Source organism: Condylostylus longicornis, unplaced genomic scaffold (assembly GCF_029603195.1).
Source record: "Condylostylus longicornis isolate FDR11 unplaced genomic scaffold, ASM2960319v2 ptg000028l, whole genome shotgun sequence".
Taxonomy (NCBI): domain Eukaryota; kingdom Metazoa; phylum Arthropoda; class Insecta; order Diptera; family Dolichopodidae; genus Condylostylus; species Condylostylus longicornis.
This window is the reverse complement of record NW_026577997.1, coordinates 268,593-287,143: the sequence shown is the minus strand read 5'-3', so window position 1 is coordinate 287,143 and position 18,551 is coordinate 268,593. Positions and strand designations below refer to the sequence as shown.

Genomic DNA, 18,551 nt, shown 5'->3' with positions numbered 1-18,551 from the left:
CCAGGTTTTTTTTATTTTTTATTGATTTTTATTCAAACTATTTGATAATTATTAATAAAGGATTTGGAAACCAGTGTTAATTTAATGTTTTCAACTTTATATTACGTGCAACTGTAAATTTAAATGTAAAAAAAAATTATTAATTTAAAGTTTTTTAGAAAATATCTCGTCTTGGCGTGACATAAAGTAAATTTTATGTGGTGTCATTCTATCTACTACTATATAAACAATACTTTATGTCACGAGCTCAATACAAGGGCTGTGTTTAATTTTGACTTTTGAAAATGGGATGCCATTGTAAAGAAATTTCTTTAAGGTTTATATATAAGGGAGCGTTTACATATGAAGCAAATTTTGACAATTTTATTTGATTGGATGGAATTTTGCTCTGTAACAATCAATTAACTCAAACAAAATCGAACGAGAAGAATTGAGTTTTGTCAAACAAACCTTTTATGAATTTATATTAAAAATGACTCAAAAAAATATATATTGTTGGCGACAATTTAATTCTATTAGTTACATCATTCAAAAAAAATTATATTTATTTTTCCTGAAAATTTATTTTAAATAATTTATTTTCATTTGCAAATAAATCACTCACACTTTCACATATATAGATATATCTCGATATGAATAAAAAAAATATAATTGGACAACGTACTTGAACAAATAAAGTTTGATTTGCAAACAGAATTTCTCATCCAATTTCATTGTTATCAAATTTAATCATGAAATTTTGCTTGATGTGTAAATGCTCCTTTGTCGAAATCTTAAAACTTTAATAACTGTACTTAAAACTTAAATAACTCACTAGGTTTTCTGACATAGAAATAGGTGTACAAACTTAAGGGGAGAATGAAAACGAAGAGCGATTTCTATTGTAATATTTTGGGATCAAAAACTAAATATTTCGACTTGAAACTTTAATTAGTAAATAAAGTTTATAGTCAATTAATTAAATATGTTATAATGAAGACAATATTTTTTTAATGAAGAAAATTTATGAAAATACTTACAGGAAACATTTGGTTTTTGTACCTAGAGTAAAATTATCTTTGGTCAAAACACAGCATTTGGTTTAAATTTAATTAGACCAAAAGAAAAAAATATCTAAATATTAAATCTAAATATTAAAGTCAAATAGAGAAAATTTAAAGATTAAAACCATGAACAATAAAAAAACTAACTAAAAACAAAATTTTTTTAAACTTCAAATAATATACGTTCATATAATACTCAAAAAAATATTCAGTTTCCCATTAGCGTCTAATAATAGGATATCAGCAGTAATTCAATTTTAGATTTAGACAGACTAGAACTGATACGTTTGTAATAAAAACGCGGTTGCCATGACTTAAGAGTTTACAAAGTCATTACATTTAAAGCATGTCAATGTCAAAAGTGCTTTCATATTTTGTATAAGTTAATAAGTTTCAAATCGAACATTAAAGATTAAAAGCTTTAAGATTTTGTTTTTAGTAAAAAATTATAGTCAGCTAACCCATTATAATAAATTGTTTTGAAAAAGGTAGTTTCTTTAAAATTAGATGTATTTTTAATGTAAAATAAGAGTATATAAAAAATAATTCATAAAAATAATTACATATGTATGTATGTATAGCTTACATTAAAAAATTATAATGCAATAGTGGAAATAGTAACTGTAGATTAGTAATTTGGGAAAACAGTTGATTACATTTTGAAATGAAAGTGCTGCTAAAGCGCTGTGTGTATTTTTCGATATAAACATACATCTTTTAATCCTCCTAAGAATTTTTGGACTAATATATCGGCAAAATTTTTTTGAGCTATTGGCTTTTCATTTTTTGTAGCCAAAGCAAGATAAAACCGCATAAATGACTAAATAAATATCCATTAATTTACACACGTTATGTATAAATACTTTTACATGTTATTTACATACGTAATATGTACACTACGAGTTGTGTTGTTTTAACACCATTGTACGTATATTTCATTTTGATTTAGTTTTAGTTATTATTAGTACATATTAAATACGTATTTATTTTATGTATTTAGTATGTATTATAGCTACTTAATATGTATTTTATAAGTATTCCGTCAGATAGATAAGTGAACAGTAAATACAAATGAAGTTTTTATATTGAAGAACGCACACTGGAAAGAGAAAGACTGTAAAGTCACGTAATGTAAGTTTATAGTCAATCCATTAATACATAGGTATATATAGATCTTCGTATCTACATATGTTCAGTAATATATTAATGCATTACTGTATTTCTGTTGTTATACACCAAAGAGATCCATGATATAATAAGTATATATTCTTTTTACAAAAACCGTTTTTTTTGCTATACTTTGAAAATTTTTAACAGGTTGCTATAATTTTGCAAAAAAATAATATACACGGTGTGTCGCATAAGGTGGCAAATAATTTCAGGGATGATGCTTTGATCAATTTTCAGCAAAAATGTAGGTATATTTATAACTTCGGAACCATGCAACAAAGAGTAACCATTGGGGGCTTGTTTTACAGGCGATTGGTCGTTCTTTATTTTCAGTTTTACAATCAATTTGATTTGACCCATAGCTTTCGAGATAAAGCTGGTCAAACTAAGAATTTTTGTTAAAAAACTTAAAATTTTTTGTTATTTTTCTTTTTTTTCGATTTGCTACGATAAGAGCTGAAAGTTTACACATAATATAATATTTTCCTTTATCTCTCATAGTTTTGCCAGTAAAACGTGTTAAATGTTCATAAAAACATGCCAAAAATCCAATTATAGGTCAAAAATATTCATGAAGTTTTTGTGGAATGGTCTGACAAGTTCGGCCATACAACCATGAAAGCTGATTGTAAATATTTCAAAAACCAGTCCTTGTATTCAGATTGTCAAGGCGCTGGATATAATCTGTTCGTTTATATGGTTGCTTAAAAGCGTACATACCGAAATCGGCTTCACTCAAATCAATAAAAAAAATTTGCTTAGAGGGCTTGAAATGTTTAAGATAATTTGAAATTTAATAACTAAACGGAATTTTCGAACTTACTAGCTGACGTATTTTGAGTTTCAAGCTGATTTCAAATCATCTTTAACATTCAGCTGCAACATACAGTAGAAATAAAGTAATTTATAAAGAAAAAATTATGTTTTATAAACATATTATCGATACATGTGTATGTTTATTCATAGGAAATATGTATTTTAAATTTGTAAAGACAAGATTGAAATAAAAATCAAAAGTTTATACATATTAATGCTATTTACTGACAATTATTAGTTACAAACTTAAAATTTTTTTTAATATCTGCTTTTTTAAATTATTTATAAATTTTAATTATTTTTTTCTTAATTTTCTTGATTTATAATCGCTTCTCTTTTATAGCATGGATACTTTGCCACCTTTTACTAGAATGAAATAATGACTTTATATACGAAAATTATACTTTTGTGCGGTTCTAAAAATACATTATTAATAAATAGGTAGACATAATATATTGAGTACTCTTCCTCTCCCAAAAATTCCTATGTGTATAAAGTTAAAATTAACTCTTTTAGCTAAGGAAATTTGTTGTATACAAATATCTATTGCTGAGTGATTGCATTAGTCTGGTGTAAACTTAGAGTCACTTCTACTACTACTTCTTAAATAAATATACTTTGGTTTGAATTTGGCTTTAGACTGCATTATTATATACATAAATAATATACATTGATTATTTGATCTACTTGCATAAGCACAACCGAAATGTTGAGGAATATTAACGAACTTAGATATATCAGTTTGATTTGAACTTTAAAACAAAAAATTACTACTTTTGTTTCAATTTCGGTTAAATTTGTTAGTTTTTAGTTTTGATGACACATATAGTTGTGGTATTGGAATATTTTTAAGTATTAGGATTTTATTGAACAAATACATTAATATTTTAATAATTTGTACATATGAATTGTGTAAGCATGTATCTTTATACATATATAAATATATTTTAAACTTGTTTATAACCAGTTAATTTTTTGTATTGCGATATGTACTTAAATATATACAGCGTAAAGCAAAAGTGAATTTTCAAAATTTTGTGACAAAAAAATTTCAGCAATAGTATCTACATAAGTAAGTTGTTTTATGATTATTTTTCTATTTTTGAGCTCTTCAAATCTAATTTTTTTTATTCTATACCTAAGATTCTGATATACACATGAGTATATTTTAAGTACGTTACTTTGACACTTAAATTTTCGCTGAAATTATTTTAAACGCAATGTAAATTGAAAAATTTGTAATTTAGGATAATAAGGAGAAATTGAATACCCCCATTTTGTTAGCAACTTTTCTACTAGATAAAAATAATAAGTTCTTTATTAGTTACATACATATATTATATTTTATGTATGAGCTATGCTAAGTTGAAATTATAGTATGTGGTTATTTTTAAATTCTTTTTATTTAGATAGGTACCTATTATTTTATTTTGAAGAATATAAAATTTTAATGAAATCATGTATTACATACATATGCATGTACATATATCGCTATTTAAAAAAATGAATTTCAACTCCCCACACATATGATTTCACTTTTGCTTCACACTGTACTTACATAGTACATAATTATAATAAGTAGTTGATTTTATATAATTTTTGGGTTTTTTTTTTGTCCTTTCTTTAAAAACAGGTGTTACAAAATAATGAAAGATTAATTTAAAGTGCCATTTTCAATTTTATAAAATAAATTAATAATATTGATTTGATTTTGTCTTTTGATTGAATTAAAATTTTTAATAAAAAAAATTTTAACATAAAACTTATAGGTGAAGATTTGATAATAAAAACTTGAAATTTACAATAATGAAACATATCACATTTTTTGTACATGTGTATGTATGTACATATCGCATTTTTTCGACACTTAGATAAAGGTCCATAATGTTAATCTTTTTGATTTGCCCTATATTTTGTGCCTTTTAATTTTTTAAATTTTAAATTTTTATAGAACACAAATGGGATCAATAAATTGTAAGGAACTAATTACGGCTAAGGAAAGTCAGTCGCAAAATAATGGTGAGTTAGAAGTTCAACAAATTTAAGTTAGTATCAACGATTAAACATTGACATTTGCGTTGGGGCAGTTACATAATTTATATATGTACATATTTTCTAAGATATGGTCAAACTACTATTGAAGTGGTATGGCAGCTAACACAAGGAATCAAGAAATTTCAACGATTTTTATTACACATAACATTCCTAATATCGTATACACTAGCTTTTACGAAATTTCTATATAGAAGTTATACTTCAATAATTTTTAAGATAATTCCAAATAACATTTGGAGTTAAGTGGCAGCTATCACAAGTGCTCATGAGATCTCAACAACTTTTAATGAATATAGCTGTTACTTTACCGTATTTTATTTTTCAAAATTTCAGTACTGTAGTTTGAACAGTTTTTAAGATATAACCAAATAACTTTTAAAGTTGTATGTCAGCTATCAGAAGGAGTCAAGCAATTTCAACGACTTTTATCAAATCCATCAGCCCTGATAATATATCGGCTTGTGTGAAATTTCAATACTACAGCCCTAATAGATTCTGAGATATAGCCAAATAACTTTTGAACTTTTTTGTATGACAGCTGCCAGAAGGAGCCAAGCACTTTGAAAGACTTTTATCAAACACATTGACCCTACTAATATATTAACTTATGGGAAATTGCCTTTATAATTTCTGAGATATAACCAAATAAGGTTGGAAGTTGTGTGGCAGGTACCTGAACCGGCACCTCGATCATAATCAATTTAAATAGGGTTCTGGCATTTACTATAATAAGACAGTTACGAAAATTTACTGAGCTTAGCTCAATTAGTTTTTGAGTTATTGTTTGGACGGACGGACAGACGGGACAGACAAAGCTAAATCGACTATGAACTCGACGCTGGTCAAAAACATACTTGAGTCTATATCTCAGACCGTTATTTCTTAGCGCTACAAAAGGTAAGGCAAATTTAGTATACCCTTCGAACATACGTTTGTACGGGTATAATAACTATTTTTATTTCAATTTCGGTATTGATGACGCATATAATTGTGCTATTGGAATATTTTTAAGTATTAGGATTGGATTGAGCAAATCATTAATATTTTAATAACTTGTAAAATTATTAAAAATTTATATTTATTCGCAATTATCAGTTACAAATTTGGTTTTTTTTTTCAATAATTTTTGTCTTCGTGTACTTTATTTTTATTATTTTTCAAAATTATATTATACTCGTATAAACTCAAACTATCTGTTTTTATTTTAACACTCAAATTTTTTTTTTTAAATCTCTTCGCTTTTTTATAATGAATAATGATATACCTTTTTGTATGGAATATGTAATTTAATTTTAAATTTACAACTCCTGGCTTAATAATATAAGTTTGCTGAATAGTTAATTATAATCGACATTTTTAAGAAAGCAGACGTCATCGTGGAGATATTTTATAATATGAAGTGATACCCTTGTTTGAAGAATTGTTAAATAATTAGTGTTAAACCATTTATAAACTTTATTATTTTTAAATGCTGCAGTTTAGAAGGTGTATAGAGTATTGTATTAACATTATGAAACGAAATTTGAAATTTAAATCGTTAAAATTCAAATTTTGAGAATTTGACAACATTCATGTAAGATTTTGCCGTTTTACAACTTGCATCATGTCAAACTTACCAAAAATGTACATTAAAATTTATTTAGATTGAAGTGTGTTTGCTTAAACTGTGCAGCAGTCATTTTAAAATTTTAAAACCGCAATAGCAGCTTTTTTGAAAACTTCAACTGGGACCTTATTATGTAATTCGATTTTCGTATTTGCAGAAATGGAAAGGTAGTGTAAAAATTGTACTACCTTACCATTTTTCTGAATACGGAAATAGTTTTATGAGAATGGAATTGCACAGTAAGGATCCCGCACTTTCAAAAATAGCTTAGCTAAAGATCTGCAAAAACATTTTACTACTAAAAAACAAATTATAAGTTTTTGCAGGTGTCAATCAATGCAAAAAACTTTGTATTTTTTATGCAAAAAATAATAAGTTTATTTTATTTTCTTTCAAATTAATACAATATCATTTTCGCAAAAGAAATAGCCATATGCTCCTTAAGAACTTTTACATCTTTCCCGTCAAAATTTCTATAAGAAAACACTGATGTTATATCTTTGAAAGTTTAACTGTAAGTCAGACACAAAAATAAAATATAATTTTTATGAGCCTGTGTACATATTAAAAATATTAATGTCGTATGATAATTGCTTACGAAAATTATTATGTCAAATGCAACAAAAAATTGAGGGTGTCAATAGTTATACTGCTTACGCTATTTATGGCAATTACCAAACTATAAGCCAAGGAAAATATAATTTAAAAAAATAAATAATTTATAGCTTTCAGCAAAATTATTTTTGTATATGTAATAAATATTGTAATTTTAATTAGTGACAAAGAATATCTGGTATTCAGACTATTTATATATACATACTTATGTATGAACGTAAGTATTTACAAAAATTATAATGTAAAGAACAAAATTTGTGAAGTTTTACAGCTGCTACATATGTATATATTCATATGTATGTACATATTACATTTAACCCCACATAATATGTACAAATGTAATATTTATATATGTATATCTTGTACACTGTAATTATATTATTTTGCTTATAAAACATATACATATAGGGAATTCCTGGAGGTCTATAGATTTTTCATTTCAATATTTTGTGAAAAAATTTTGTTTAAATTCTTACATTATGTATGTATGTATCTTCTGTAAATGTTAGAAGCAAGCGTTCTGCAATTTTCTGTTCTTCTAAAGCGTTTTGTGTCTGTGAACATTAACATATTTTACTTTTGGTTTTTTGAAAACATACATATGTACATTATTATATAGTATCTACAACATTATTAAATATTTGCTATAACAGAAATAAAATTCCTTTATGACTCATTTAAAATAACTACTATGTAATGAAAAATAGGTACATATTTGATGTATGTACATATTATGTAAATTAAATATTTTGTTAAACAAATTTTGTCATTATTTGCGATGCAATAACGATTTTTTTACTGATCTTTGGTAATTGAAGTTAATTGGTCAAATCAAAGTGATTTGATTTGCGGAGTTTTTTCTGTTGTATAAAAATCTGTTATTTTGAAGTTGTGATCTCAAAATTAAGAGCGCATGTGTTGCACTTAACAAATTATTAGAATTTAATAATGATCATTTAAACTGGCTTTTGTAATAATAAACGGAAGTTTTTTACTTATTTTAACCCATTTTTTCACTTTGGCTTCTTTAGTTTCTTTTATATCACTTTCTGCATATTCGGTTGAATTTGATTTATTTTCAATAACTGAACTATGATTTTTTTGATGGATTAAAGGATTATTTGATTTTACTAATAACTGTATCGCTAATAAATCATGATAATCTGGAGCTCTAATTGAGGGACGTGTGGTATAGATAGGCGGAACTTCATATGTATTCATTTTTGTATCATTGAGTTTTTTCTGTTGTATAAAAATCTGTTATTTTGAAGTTGTGATCTCAAAATTAAGACCGCATGTGTTGCACTTAACAAATTATTAGAATTTAATAATGATCATTTAAACTGGCTTTTGTAATAATAAACGGAAGTTTTTTACTTATTTTAACCCATTTTTTCACTTTGGCTTCTTTAGTTTCTTTTATATCACTTTCTGTATATTCGGTTGAATTTGATTTATTTTCAATAACTGAACTATGTTTTTTTTGATAGATTAAAGAATTATTTGATTTTACTAATAACTGTATCGCTAATAAATCATGATAATCTGGAGCTCTAATTGAGGGACGTGTGGTATAGATAGGCGGAACTTCATATGTATTCATTTTTGTATCATTGTTATTCGATGAAGCTTGATTTTGTCGGTCAGGTAAATCAAATATTTTTGTTGATTCATAACATCGTCCCGTAGATTTATAAAATCGTCCTTTATTCGCTAAAATTGTTAGTTCCGAATTTCCAGCCAAAACAGGTACAATAGAAAGAAAAAGTCCAAACATATTCTTTATAAAAAAAAATTATTCAATAATTGTGACTAAAACGGCTTATTAGACAAGGTACTCTTACCAGAAGTAGCATTTTTACACGACTAAAACACTTCATATAATATAAAGTTTAAAAGGCGAATAGAAGATGATAATGAACTTAAAATCCACTAAATACATTTTGAAAAAAACAAGTTTTTATTTTTTTGTACGTATACGTTATATAATGTCAATAACCTTAATAGACTACCATTTTTATATAATATGTATTTTATCTAGTTATATGTATTTTATGTCTCATTAAAAGTTATAAAATTGTTCATAATTTGTAAATATTATGTGGATCTGTATTTATGTATAGCCGAATTATTTTAATTATATAACATTTATTTAAAAAAGAATAAAAAATTTATAGATATGGCCCAAATTTACACATCAACATTAGAAAATGACGATTACGTTGAAGGAACTATTTGCCGGGAAACCGATATTAATGAAAATGAAATGAAACAATTTGATTTAGGTGACAATGGGAAGGTTTTATTAATCAAGCGAAATGGTGAATTGTCTGCTTTGGGTACTAAATGCACTCATTATGGTGCACCTTTAAACACCGGTGCATTGAGTGATAATCGTGTCCGTTGTCCATGGCATGGAGCATGTTTTAACTTGAAGACGGGTGATATTGAAGATTTTCCAGGTCTTGACTCTATTCCATGTTACCAAGTAAAAGTAAACATTAATGGTGAAGTAGTAGTACGGGCAAAACGAAAAGATTTAAATAATAATAAAAGAATTAAGGACATGGTAAAAAAGTCTCCAAGTAACGATACTACTTATGTAATTGTTGGTGGTGGACCTTGTGGTGGAGTCGCTGTAGAAACATTACGACAAGAGGGCTTCACAGGCCGCATTGTTTTGATATGTAAAGAAAATTCACTTCCATATGATCGAGTTAAACTGTCGAAAAATTTTGGAATTGATTTATCTACACTTGAATTTAGAAAAAAAGAATTTTATGAAGATTATTCCATTGAAACGTTATTAAATGTTGAAGTCAAAACATTAAATACGAAAACAAAAACCGTCATATGTTCAAACGGATACTCAATTAAATATGATAAAATATTAATCGCAACTGGCAGCAGAGCTGTAAAAGCAGTCATACCTGGCTGTGATTTGAAAAACATCTTCACTATTAGAAATCATGAAGATGTAGCTGAAATAAATAAACTTATTAATGAAAAATCTGATGTTGTGTGTCTAGGCACTGGGTTTATTGGATTGGAAGCTGCAGCTTATGTTACTGGAAAAGTAAAATCAGTAAGTGCATTTTATATTTTTTTTCAAATAGTTTTGCTATTTTAGTGATACATAGAATATCATTAATCATTACTATAAGAGTTAAAGACATACTCTACTTCGCATATAGCTCTTTATTATACTCGTGTTTAAATTTGTTTATTGTAACTTCTATAGTCGTGCTAGGCTAAAACCCTCACAGCATTAAAATTTTTCAATCATTTGATACCGATATTGAATTAAAGAGTAAAGTTCTAGGTTCTTTTGTTAGGCCAGCAAAAAATTAAGATTTTTACACACAGATATAATTTCTAATATGTACATTAATACGTCTTTTCTGCACAATTTAAAAGATAAATATGTATGTATTAATTTATTTTTGCCAAACATTGATTCCTTCGCAGGATTTTTATGAAGTTTTACATACTACATAATTTTATTATAAAATAAATTGAATAAATTCGCAAATTTACCTTTTTATAATATGCGCTAAAATTCAGGTCTCTCGGGTTTCGAAAAGGAGAGGAAAAAATTTCATATGATCATCTAAATATGTAATGATAATATATGAATGAAACTAGCATTTTTTTGGTTTAGAGTAAAAAGACATTAACTAGGTTGTAAACCCACACTGGGCAGGTGCATTTTGTAGATTTGTTACAAACAGCAGATACATATGTATGCATTAATAACTAAAATATTTTCAGCATACCTACATACATATGTACGTAGGTACTCAAGATAAAAATATTTCGCTAAATTTGTCGAATTTACATCTTTTAAATATTTAAAAATAAAGAAAACTTGGTCTAATTTAAATAAAGTGTCTCTTAGGGTTTATTTATATGTATATATTTTATACGAAAAAATGTCATTAGTGCACCATCAAATATTTTTCCAAAGTGAACATAGATTTTAATAATTAAAAGTAACTGTTTGTTGCAGTATACGAAAATGTTACGTTTATTTGTTTGCATAAAAATATAAAATGAATAATTATTTAGTTATCTGTAACAATAAAAAGTTTGACTCAAGTTGTGATGCAATTTCATGTTTTAAATGACAGAGCTAAAAAAAAATTATGATAATCTTGCCACTTCGTAAATATAAGCACCTAAAAGCTTTGTTCCTTGAATATAGTTAAAAATATCCAATTTTTCATTTTGAGAATGAGCCCCGTCGTCACATGCTCCAACTGGTATTAATACAACATTTTTTCCTGTTGCTTCTTGTAATGTTAAAGTTACTGGAATAGAACCACCTTCGCGAGTCATATCTGGTTCAACATTGAACACATGTCTAACAGCTTGCTTTGCTGCTTCATAATGTGGATGAGAAGGATCTTCTGTCCAAGGTTTACCACCATGTGCCATCAAAACTTTCATTTTATTTGGTGATCCCCTTTCAGCCCATTTTTTTGACAAATAATCAATAACATATTTTTCGATATTTTCTGGTAGTTGATTTGGGACAATTCTTATTGAAAATTTACCAATAACTTTGCGTGGAATAACTGTTTTTTGGCCTGGCTCATAAAACGCGCCTTCAATTCCGTGAATAGATAAACTAGGAAATCTCCAACGATGCATTAAAATTTTCCTTTTTTCTTCATTATGCAATAAACGCATTGTGCCCAAATCCTTTTTATATTCACTCACTTCAAAATCTATGGAATCGTACATTTCATGTTCTCCTTCCATTAATGGTGCAACATCTTTTTCCAGATTTGTGATCAAAATTCGACCATCTTTGTCAACAAGAGTGTTAAGTAAATAAATTAAATCAGTCATTGCCTCATGTACTGTTCCTCCAAATACACCAGAATGTAAGTCTTTTGATGCACATTCAACTTCGATATAAAAATAACAAATTCCTCTAAGACCATACGTTATACACGGTTTATTTTTACCGAGCCAATAATTGTCAGAAATGCAAACATAATCAACAGATTTTAGAAAATCATCTTTTCTACTAAAAAGAAGTTCATCCAGACCTTCACTGCCGGATTCTTCCATTCCTGATAACAAGATAAAAAAATTTTGAATATGCAAATATATGTATGTATATGCATGCACACCCAAATTTTTAAACAAGTTTTAGTTTATCTAAATCTAACAAAGCAAATTTTGTGTACTAAAACACATTATTCAAGTTAAATTTTATAATATTCACTTTCTTTGTCAAATATTTGAGATATAATTGTGCAATGAATTTTATTTATTACGCGTATTTATTCATGTATGTATGTATGTCTGTTTATTGAAAGTAATTGGATTTTTTTTTAAGAGACTGACTAATCACCTTAATGGCTGATATAGATAAGGAAGTGGGTATTTAGCTTAATTGTCGTCATGTGATATTAATTTTTCTTTAATTTTATATTCTTACCTTCAAAAACAAATTTTATATTTACAGGTATTTCTATATTTAATTTTTGATATGCTTCAATTGCATGTATCCAACACAAAACGGGCCCTTTGTCATCTGAAGCACCTCGGGCATACATTTTTCCTAAATATGTAAAATTTGTATTTAATAAGCACTTTTTGTTAAATTTTTCAAATATTAAATTAAATAATTTTTCACCATCTTTTTGTGTGAGTACAAATGGTTCAGTATCCCAACCGTCCTCCTTCAGAGCTGGTTGCACGTCTAAATGTCCATAAACGCAAATGGTTTTTTTTTTTGGATCGTTTCCCAATTCTCCTAATACAACATTTGGCAATTCAATTTTTTTACCGTCAGCCAAAATTTGTTCACCAACATTTACTAACTCACACTTTACACCTAGTTTAGATAAGCGGTCAGATGTCCATTGTACCATTTTTTGAACCTCTGAACGATGATCTGGCCATGCTGACACAGATTTTATAGAACATACCTCGCGTAATGCTTCTATATATTCAGCTTTATGTTGTTCCACATAGTCAAATAGACTTTTTAAATTGGTTGGCAATTTGGTCATATTTTGAAAGTATGTATCTTGTTAGAAATAAGATGCAGTTAGGTTTTCGTTTTTATATAATAAGTAAGCATGCACAAATAAACAAATTACTTCAAGCAGGAACTTCAAATCAAACTGATAAAATATCATATAATAATCAATCATGTGTTTTGAAATATAAATATGTATATAATTATATTATGCGTTTGGCTCATTCAAGATCAAACTTCAATCAAGTTTATGCGACTACAACGTGTAGTTCAAAAGCTTTTTCAAAGAATTCGTTCACGTTGGAAGCGTATTTTGTGATTTGGTTGGATTTATAAAATATTTTTGAAATACAATATGATAAAAAAATAAGAATTATTTTAAAAATAAGAGTTAAAAAATAAGAGTTATTTTTGACAATGTCAAAATATACATATGTTAAATTCAATTTGTCAAAAAATTATATAATTCTCGGTGAAAAGAAAAACTAACTCGCGATGCAAAGCTTATTATTTATAAATTTAACACGGTTTCGTGAAGCAACCGCGTGTGCTTTTAAAAATATATACATATAACCACCCATATTCTGGAAGTCGTTACGCATGCAAATTCGTACTATTCTAGTACTATTCTAGTAGTTGTAGCCGTGATAAATGAAAATGGTATCAATTTCGACGTGATGGTTTCATCGCGGGAACTCTAACAGTTTAACAGGAAGTTTAATAGCCTATTCTCGCTTTTCTTACTTACTTGTATCTCGCTCACGTGTATCTTGCTTTTTTTCTTCGCTTTTCAAATCAGAATTCTCCGTTTTTCTAATGGATATTCATTTTTCCATTAAGATTCCTCATTTTGCCAATTGGATTTTTGCATTTTATTTTAGAAAAAAACGAGATACGTAAATCACAATACCAAATAATTCTTCTCACTCTAAAATTACATTATCAAACATAATAGTTAATCGCTTTCCTTTCACTGATCAGGCCCTAATTATCCCTATATACATACATATTTATATTTTTTGATAAATATTTTTACAAAATACATACATACTTATGTACAAATTTGAACTTTTAAATATAAAATTTTGAGTAGATTAAATAGATACGTAAGTCGATATTTTTCTTTGCTCTTTCATTTTACAAGGTAACCGTGATTGGACGTGATGTTGTCCCATTAAAAACCGTTTTTGGAGAACTTATTGGAGAAAGAATTAAAAAGTTGTTTGTAGATAATAATGTCAATATGATAATGAATAGTGGAATTGAAAGGTGCTTTGGAAACGACAATGGAATTTCTGCGGTTCAATTAAAAGATGGACATACAATACCTTGTGATATATTAATTATGGGAACTGGTACTGTTTTAAATACAGAATTCATTAAAAGTTCTGATGTTGTAGTGAATAGAAATGGATCAATTGACACAGATAAATATCTGATGTCCAATATTCAAGATGTTTATATTGCTGGAGATATTGCAAACGCACCAATATATTCAGCTGAAGGGAAAAATGGTGTCATAGGGCATTATCAATTAGCTCAATATCACGGTAAAGTAGCCGCAACAAATATGGCTGGAATAAAAATGGAATTAAAAGCAGTTCCATTTTTTTGGACAATGCTATTTGGCAAATCATTTCGGTATTCCGGTTACGGGAAACACGAGGAAGTAAAACTTATGTAATTTTTTTTTTCTTTCAATATGAATTTTTTTGTTTGTGTAGACATACATTGAAGGCGACTTAGAAGAACTCAATTTTGTGGCATATCATTTAGAAAAAAATGGAAATGTTATCGCAATAACAGCTTGTACGTCAGAACCAGTAGCAGCTACTTATGCTGAATTACAGAGCCAAGGGTTCCGTTTGCACAAAGATGATTTACAAGGAGATCCAAAACTTTGGATGTCAAAACTAAAAATTTAAAATTACTGAAGTTCAAACTCTATAACTATAAGATCCGGCTTTTTTACCACTATTATTAAATGCTACAAGTATTATTTGAAGTTGTAACTGCTCAAATGTTTTATTGTTTGATAAAATTAGTGTTTCCTGAGAATTAAAATAATACAAAATATAACTAGCATTAGCTCATTGTCAATTTAATCTCTTAACTTTTAGGTTGGTGTTGTGGTAAGGAAAAGTTCACGAATTTCGAGATTTTTTAAAACGTATATTTTAATTCGACTATAAAATAGATACCCATTGTTAAAACGGCCAAAAAAATATGAATCATTATTCAACACTGATAGATTTTCTTAACTTTATTCCCAAACATCTTTCACCTTAAGGTGATTTAATTTGTCCTCTAGAGTTATGTGTGTTTTCAGCTTAGCCAAAGTATTTCGATTGTTCCACACTTTTATTAATTCCTCTCTTTTATGCAATTCTTTGGTATGTCCATTTGATTCTTCCTGAAAACAAATATAAAATTAATGTAAGGAATATACATAACGTGCTACTATAATCGAACTACATTTTCAACAAATTTCTATATTGGTTTCGAAATAAAAAGGAAGGAAAATATATTACATATAAATTATTGACAAGTTGACTTTAGTTTCAAAATATGTACATAAAATCTGTATTTGATGTGACAATAGAGAATTCAATTGCATTCCCCTAAAAAAATTATATCATACGTATTTATAGAAATGTAGATTTACCAAAGACAAATAAGGATTCCGTAAGAACAACATATTAGCTTCTTGTCTTTCATAATCCTTCCGTAATTCTCTAATAGAACTCATAGTTACTTTCTTAACTAATCGACGTTTACCACGGAAAATATGACCAGGAACTGTTTTTTTAAACATCTGTAACAGTGTTAATTGCATGTTCACTAGTATGTTATACGCGCTGCTAACACTGCTGAAAAATTCCAAAATTCGAATCGAGAACAAATCAAGAAATTTTGAAAATCGTGAAACTTTATGAGTTAAATATTGTGACTAAAGCGATTTAAATTATATAGACTCAACATTTACAAGGTCTGTTGAATAATTAATGACATATGGCGTTAATATGGCATTGATGCTTTGTAAATTTTTAGTCTATGATGTATGTACATATATTGCGCTTAGTGTTCCCACTCGGTAAAGATAAAATGTATCCAATTTCGATAAAAAAATGTATTTAATTTCGATAAAAAAATGTATCCAGCCTCTTAAAGTAGAATTATTATACTAAATCGTTTTATTTTGTACAAATAAACTCATAATTAATATTAATTTGCTTTATTCAACAATGTGAGTTTTGTTATTTATAGTAAATTCTTTAAGAAATCACGCGTAATATTTTAAATGTAAAAGTCTTGGCCAGAAAGTATATGCTTTTTTTTAAAAAAATTTTTTTAATAAAAAAATTTGGCTCTGTAACTGTAAAATGGACAAATTTTAAATAATGGGCATAGCCAATGCATTTTCTGTTACACTATTTTGGTATCAACGAATTAGAAACAGTAAAAGAAAGAGCATCTTGAAAAAAACAATGGAGCCAAATTTTTCCTAGTTATCTTTTTCTTTGCTCCGAGCATTTTCAAAGTCATAACTGCAGCGAATTTATTTTATTTTTTTGTCTGGCCTCTACTATAAAATACATGTAATTTGTAAAAAGGATAAGTGAAAAATTTCTTTTAAAGTAAAAACTAAAAAATATTTCAAAATATTTTTTCATTTTGGATATCTGTGAAATAAACAAAACTCATTATTTTTTGTCTCTTCGAATAAATTTATTTTATAAATTGCAAATATTTATAAATATTTTAATATCACATTATTTTATGGCCCTCGAAAATGAACACATTTTAAAAAATTTCTTATGTTGTCAGTTTTGTTTGACAATTTTACTGAACAACTTTAAACAGTATTAATAACAATAAATATAATTATAATACTGATAAACAGTATTAATAACAATAAATAAAACATTATAATTATTAGCAAAATTTTAATTAATATAATGGTTATTACTCGCTGAAGTAGACGGTATATTGTCGTATTCTTCCTTATTCATTAATTGAGCTACACATATTAATTCATTCTGATACAAAATATTTATAATTTACGCTAATATTTTATTTTACTTACTGAATTCAACGGCATCTTCGCTCTATAAAGGGAAATATATTTCATTTCATCATTTCTAGGAAAACTGTAATTATACAAAAAAAAATCATTTAAAATATTTGTTTGTATACCACATTTTATCAAACAAAAACACATTTGCTTAAAAAGAAAACCAGTCATGGTAAAATTATGGCATCCAAATTAATTTTAATTTAAAACAAAACAAAAACATATATTTTCTTTGCAAAATTAGAAATTATGAATTAATCAAACATGTTTCTTTTAATTTTTGAAATGAATAATATTCACATGTTTATAGTGTAAAAAAATTATTTGCTTTTGCAAATGAGAATAACAAATTCTTTTTCAACAATTTTTTTTTCACTTGTTATAATTTTTTTAAAATTTTTATAAAATAATATTCTTTTTTAACACTTATTATTAAATATTTTAAGATTTTTTATTTACAAACTGTACTAGTTTTATAAGTAAAAAAACAAAATCTTCTTTGTTTACTTTTTATATGGAGCGTGATTTTCTAAGATAAAAAACAACAACATTTGGAATTAAATGTTAATTTCAGTTTGACAATGCTCGGAGCGAAGAAAGACTTACCTGAAGTTTTTGGCTTCACTGTTTTTTTTTTCAAGATACGATTTTTTAAGGAGTGTAATTCCTTTAATATTCCGAATTCGTTGTTTGGTGTAATATTTTTGGTTCGTTTTTATCTATATGTTTTAAATTTGAACACAGGATGAGGTGGTACTCATTTATTAAAGTATCTTTTTTGCTTTCTTCTAACAAATTCGCAAATTTTACTTAGTAAAGCCAGTAAAAATCATTTCTTTGGAGATGAAGCAATTTCGTGATTTAATATTAGCACCATTTTAATAGTTTTGTAATATTTAATTAGTGTTTGAGAAATAAATGTATCCATGTTTCAACAAAATGTTCAAATGTAGCCAATTCTGGCATTTTAGCAGATTTTAATATCTTTGTATCCACGATAAATTTAAAGCAAAAAATGTATCCAAATGGATACAATTGTACCGATTGTACATACCACGGCTAACAGAAATATTATTGGCATAATAAAAACATCTGTATTGCTATCAGCCGTTCTATATATAAATGTAATGCATATTTTTCCAACTACGGTTTTTCTAATGTCCAGGTATACAT

The 18,551-nt window shown here is 26.9% G+C and overlaps 3 protein-coding genes across 7 annotated transcripts; 1 reads left to right on the top strand and 2 right to left on the bottom strand.

Annotated features, from left to right (window-relative positions):
- Positions 1-1,425: 1,425 nt before the first annotated feature.
- Positions 1,426-15,388, top strand: LOC129607626 (apoptosis-inducing factor 3). 5 transcript variants are annotated; one of them, XM_055518718.1, is made up of 6 exons: positions 3,804-3,941; positions 4,037-4,101; positions 4,981-5,048; positions 9,483-10,390; positions 14,448-14,972; positions 15,028-15,388. In XM_055518718.1, the coding sequence occupies exons 3-6, from the start codon at positions 4,988-4,990 to the stop codon at positions 15,226-15,228; spliced, it is 1,695 nt and encodes a 564-aa protein (XP_055374693.1). In that variant the 5' UTR covers positions 3,804-3,941; positions 4,037-4,101; positions 4,981-4,987; the 3' UTR covers positions 15,229-15,388. The 5 variants fall into 5 exon arrangements, with proteins under 5 accessions (XP_055374692.1, XP_055374695.1, XP_055374691.1 ...); XM_055518717.1 differs by lacking the exons at positions 3,804-3,941; positions 4,037-4,101 and adding an exon at positions 1,426-1,531; XM_055518716.1 differs by lacking the exon at positions 4,037-4,101 and having other exon boundaries at positions 3,790-3,941.
- LOC129607628 (cytosolic non-specific dipeptidase) lies at positions 11,305-14,538 on the bottom strand. Its single transcript, XM_055518721.1, has 3 exons — positions 12,956-14,538; positions 12,758-12,880; positions 11,305-12,386 (listed from the first exon to the last, which is right to left on the bottom strand). The coding sequence occupies exons 1-3, from the start codon at positions 13,332-13,334 to the stop codon at positions 11,449-11,451; spliced, it is 1,440 nt and encodes a 479-aa protein (XP_055374696.1). The 5' UTR covers positions 13,335-14,538; the 3' UTR covers positions 11,305-11,448.
- A 66-nt stretch (positions 15,389-15,454) lies between the features above and the next one.
- Positions 15,455-16,297, bottom strand: LOC129607629 (ribosomal protein 63, mitochondrial). The gene is made up of 2 exons (XM_055518723.1): positions 15,969-16,297; positions 15,455-15,716 (listed from the first exon to the last, which is right to left on the bottom strand). Exons 1-2 carry the CDS (start codon positions 16,137-16,139, stop codon positions 15,567-15,569), a joined length of 321 nt encoding a protein of 106 aa, XP_055374698.1. The 5' UTR covers positions 16,140-16,297; the 3' UTR covers positions 15,455-15,566.
- Between the last annotated feature and the right edge of the window lie 2,254 nt (positions 16,298-18,551).

Bases quoted from the DNA above. Each gene is read 5' to 3' on its own strand.
- LOC129607629 (XM_055518723.1), bottom strand. From the start codon at position 16,139: ATGCAATTAACACTGTTACAGATGTTTAAAAAAACAGTTCCTGGTCAT. The intron at 15,717-15,968 runs GTAAATCTACAT...ATTTGTTTTCAG, and splicing joins GGAATCCTTATTTGTCTTTG to GAAGAATCAAATGGACATAC.
- LOC129607626 (XM_055518717.1), top strand. From the start codon at position 4,988: ATGGGATCAATAAATTGTAAGGAACTAATTACGGCTAAGGAAAGTCAG. The intron at 5,049-9,482 runs GTGAGTTAGAAG...AAAAATTTATAG, and splicing joins AAGTCAGTCGCAAAATAATG to ATATGGCCCAAATTTACACA. The intron at 14,973-15,027 runs GTAAAACTTATG...TTGTTTGTGTAG, and splicing joins GTTACGGGAAACACGAGGAA to ACATACATTGAAGGCGACTT.
- LOC129607628 (XM_055518721.1), bottom strand. From the start codon at position 13,334: ATGACCAAATTGCCAACCAATTTAAAAAGTCTATTTGACTATGTGGAA. The intron at 12,881-12,955 runs GTGAAAAATTAT...TTACATATTTAG, and splicing joins TGTACTCACACAAAAAGATG to GAAAAATGTATGCCCGAGGT. The intron at 12,387-12,757 runs GTAAGAATATAA...TCTTGTTATCAG, and splicing joins TATAAAATTTGTTTTTGAAG to GAATGGAAGAATCCGGCAGT.